The 2,500-nt window shown below is 41.1% G+C and overlaps 1 protein-coding gene across 3 annotated transcripts in view; it reads left to right on the forward strand.

Annotated features, from left to right (window-relative positions):
- LOC137982617 (putative glycerol kinase 5) overlaps nt 1-2,500 on the forward strand; it is a 36,302-nt gene that overhangs the window by 13,577 nt on the left and 20,225 nt on the right. For all 3 annotated transcript variants that reach the window (XR_011118765.1, XM_068829743.1, XM_068829744.1), the window contains one exon: nt 488-549. Coding sequence is in view for 2 of the 3 variants with exons in the window: in XM_068829743.1 (XP_068685844.1) it covers nt 488-549 (62 nt within the window). In the remaining variant the exon portion in view is untranslated. The remainder of the gene's footprint in view (nt 1-487; nt 550-2,500) is intronic.

Raw genomic sequence — 2,500 nt, forward strand, 5'->3', positions numbered from 1 at the left:
GATGCTACCATTTCCTTAGCTTTAACTTTACACTCAAGGAGGTCGCTGTTCATTTGCGTAGTCCATTTCAGGCGGGTTGTCTGCCTTGAGCTCCATTGAGTTCTTGATGTTGACTGGTTCTCGGCCATGATTCCAAATTTCACGAAATAAACAATTCGAGTTAAAAGGCTCGCTTTAAGACGCTCTCGTATCTTAACTAAAGGTAAGATACAGCACAAGTAATCCAGAAATACTGTTTGTTTGCTAAAAGCGCTCTAAGCTTGGCTTGCTGTTCGAGAGTGAGCAAATTTCGCTGAATCCATCGGAGACAACTCAATACACGTCCTCTCTACTCTGCCGCCATTATCATGATTATTATTATTATTATTATTATTATTATTATTATTATTATTATGCTCTATAAAGACACCATTTTACTTGTGTTACTTATTTTTCTGCTCTGTGGTTTAGTAGATTGCATGTTAATTTTCTTGCGATTGTTTTCAAGGTCAGCTTCATGTGACAGACTACTCGAATGCTAGCAGCACAGCAATGTTTGATCCATTTTTGGTAAGTACAAATCATTATTGCCTTAGTTTCTTAGTTTGGGTATCGCAAGCAGACTATGTCTAAAATTCAGCCACGTTTGGTTTTGATTGATTGTCACATATGGTAGTTAGCCACATAGTTTGATTATCACAAAAGTAATGTCTTGTTGACCATGGTTACAGTACTAGTGGGATGGGAGACTTCTCAGAATACTACATTTTGAAGAGATGTTATTTTGGGGACTTAGGGATCCTCGGAAAATATGTGAGTGCTCCTTTGCAAGAGTTTATCCTACGACCTTCTATTACTTGACTGTTCAAATGATCTACCACCTGGCAAAAGGAGAATAGTGGAAGGTACGTGTAGGCCATTTGACTACTGGAGATTCAGACAACAATCTTCCCTCGATCCCGCTAGGACTGCAATTTTTTTTTAATGGTACATTCTCGCTGTTGTAAAGAAGGAGGAGGCATATTGCGGCCCAGTCGTTAGGGCGCTTGCCTTGAGAGGTGAGATCCCAAGGGATGTTAAGTTTCTGTGGTGACTCAAAGATATTCAGATATTACAACAATGTTCACCGGAACCTAAGCTAATGGTCTAGCTTCCATGAGTTTCCTAACCTCTTGCTAACCGAGCGCGAGGGAGCCTTTTTAGCAACGACAACGGCGGCGGCAACGAGAACGTCACAAATTTGCATATTTAGTGGACAAAAACAATAGGGAGCTTTAGCAACGACAACGGCGGCGGCAACGAGAACGTCACAAATTTGCATATTTAGTGGACAAAAACAAGAGGGAGCTTTAGCAACGACGACGGGAACGGCAACGAGAACGTCTTGTAAAAACATAAACTCACGTTATTGCGATCACTTCGCAACTATTCCAAGCTTTTTAAGATGACAAAGGTGTGGCAGTCCCTCAGGAATGAAACCGGTATTAGCGGCACTTAATTTAGGGGAGAAAAATGAAAATTTATCTGCAAGTGCTAACGTTCTCCATAACACTTCAAACGTTGTTGCTTTGCTGACGACGGCAAAGAAATGGACAAAAATGAAAAACGCACGTGCAGAACGTGCAAAGCTATTGTTTTTGCCCACTAAATATGCAAATTTGTGACGTTCTCGTTGCCGTTGCCGTTGTCGTTGCTAAAGCTCCCTAGTAGCTTTGCACGCCCTGCACGTGCGTTTTTCACTTTTGTCCATTTCTATGCCGTCGTCAGCAAAGCAACAACGTGAAATAGCCAAATTTGAGGTTTTTTGCGGAAGACATCAGCGCTTGAGGATAAATTTTCATTTTCTCCCCTAAATTAAGTGCCGTTCCGACGAGTGTCATTTTTGAGGAACTAACGCACCCTTGAAATAGTCACGAAGCAATTAAAACGAGCGGTACCAAACGGTTAGTGCGAAGTCTTGCACGTACGAGCACGTACGGTGAAGAAAAGGAGTGGCGCTGATCAACGGGATTTGTTTCAACATCATTTTCCAATCTTAAAAGCAAAGGAAAATGAAAGCCACAAAGGCACATTTGAGTAAAACAAAGGCCATAAATGTGCTGGTTATTGTACAGTAGGCACGTAGATTCCCTCCAGATAAAACAGAAACAACAAAATAGACCAAAACTTCCCTTTAATACGTAGCGAAAATTTTTTGCCTTTCAGAAAATTGCTGTGCAGCCCGTACGTCAGTCCGTACAATGTGAATAGGCCTTATCACGGTTTTCGACGCCATCTTGACGGGTAGGCAAAGCGGTCAGAAATTACAGTGTTTGTATGGGAATCCGATGAAAAATAACTTCTTCCAAAATTGAATTTTTCACAATTTCTGAATCGCAACGTTAAAATACTAGTTAGAAGATTGTATTCACCAAGGTTGAAGGATGTAGCTTGGCTAGAAGACGCTCAGTTGATTTTTTGAATTTTCCACACATTTGTCTGTAAATTTGGCTGGGTAGACAAACGTCTAGACGCAGTTCAC

This window comes from Montipora foliosa, chromosome 13, assembly GCF_036669935.1.
Source record: "Montipora foliosa isolate CH-2021 chromosome 13, ASM3666993v2, whole genome shotgun sequence".
NCBI classification, from domain to species: Eukaryota; Metazoa; Cnidaria; class Anthozoa; order Scleractinia; family Acroporidae; genus Montipora; species Montipora foliosa.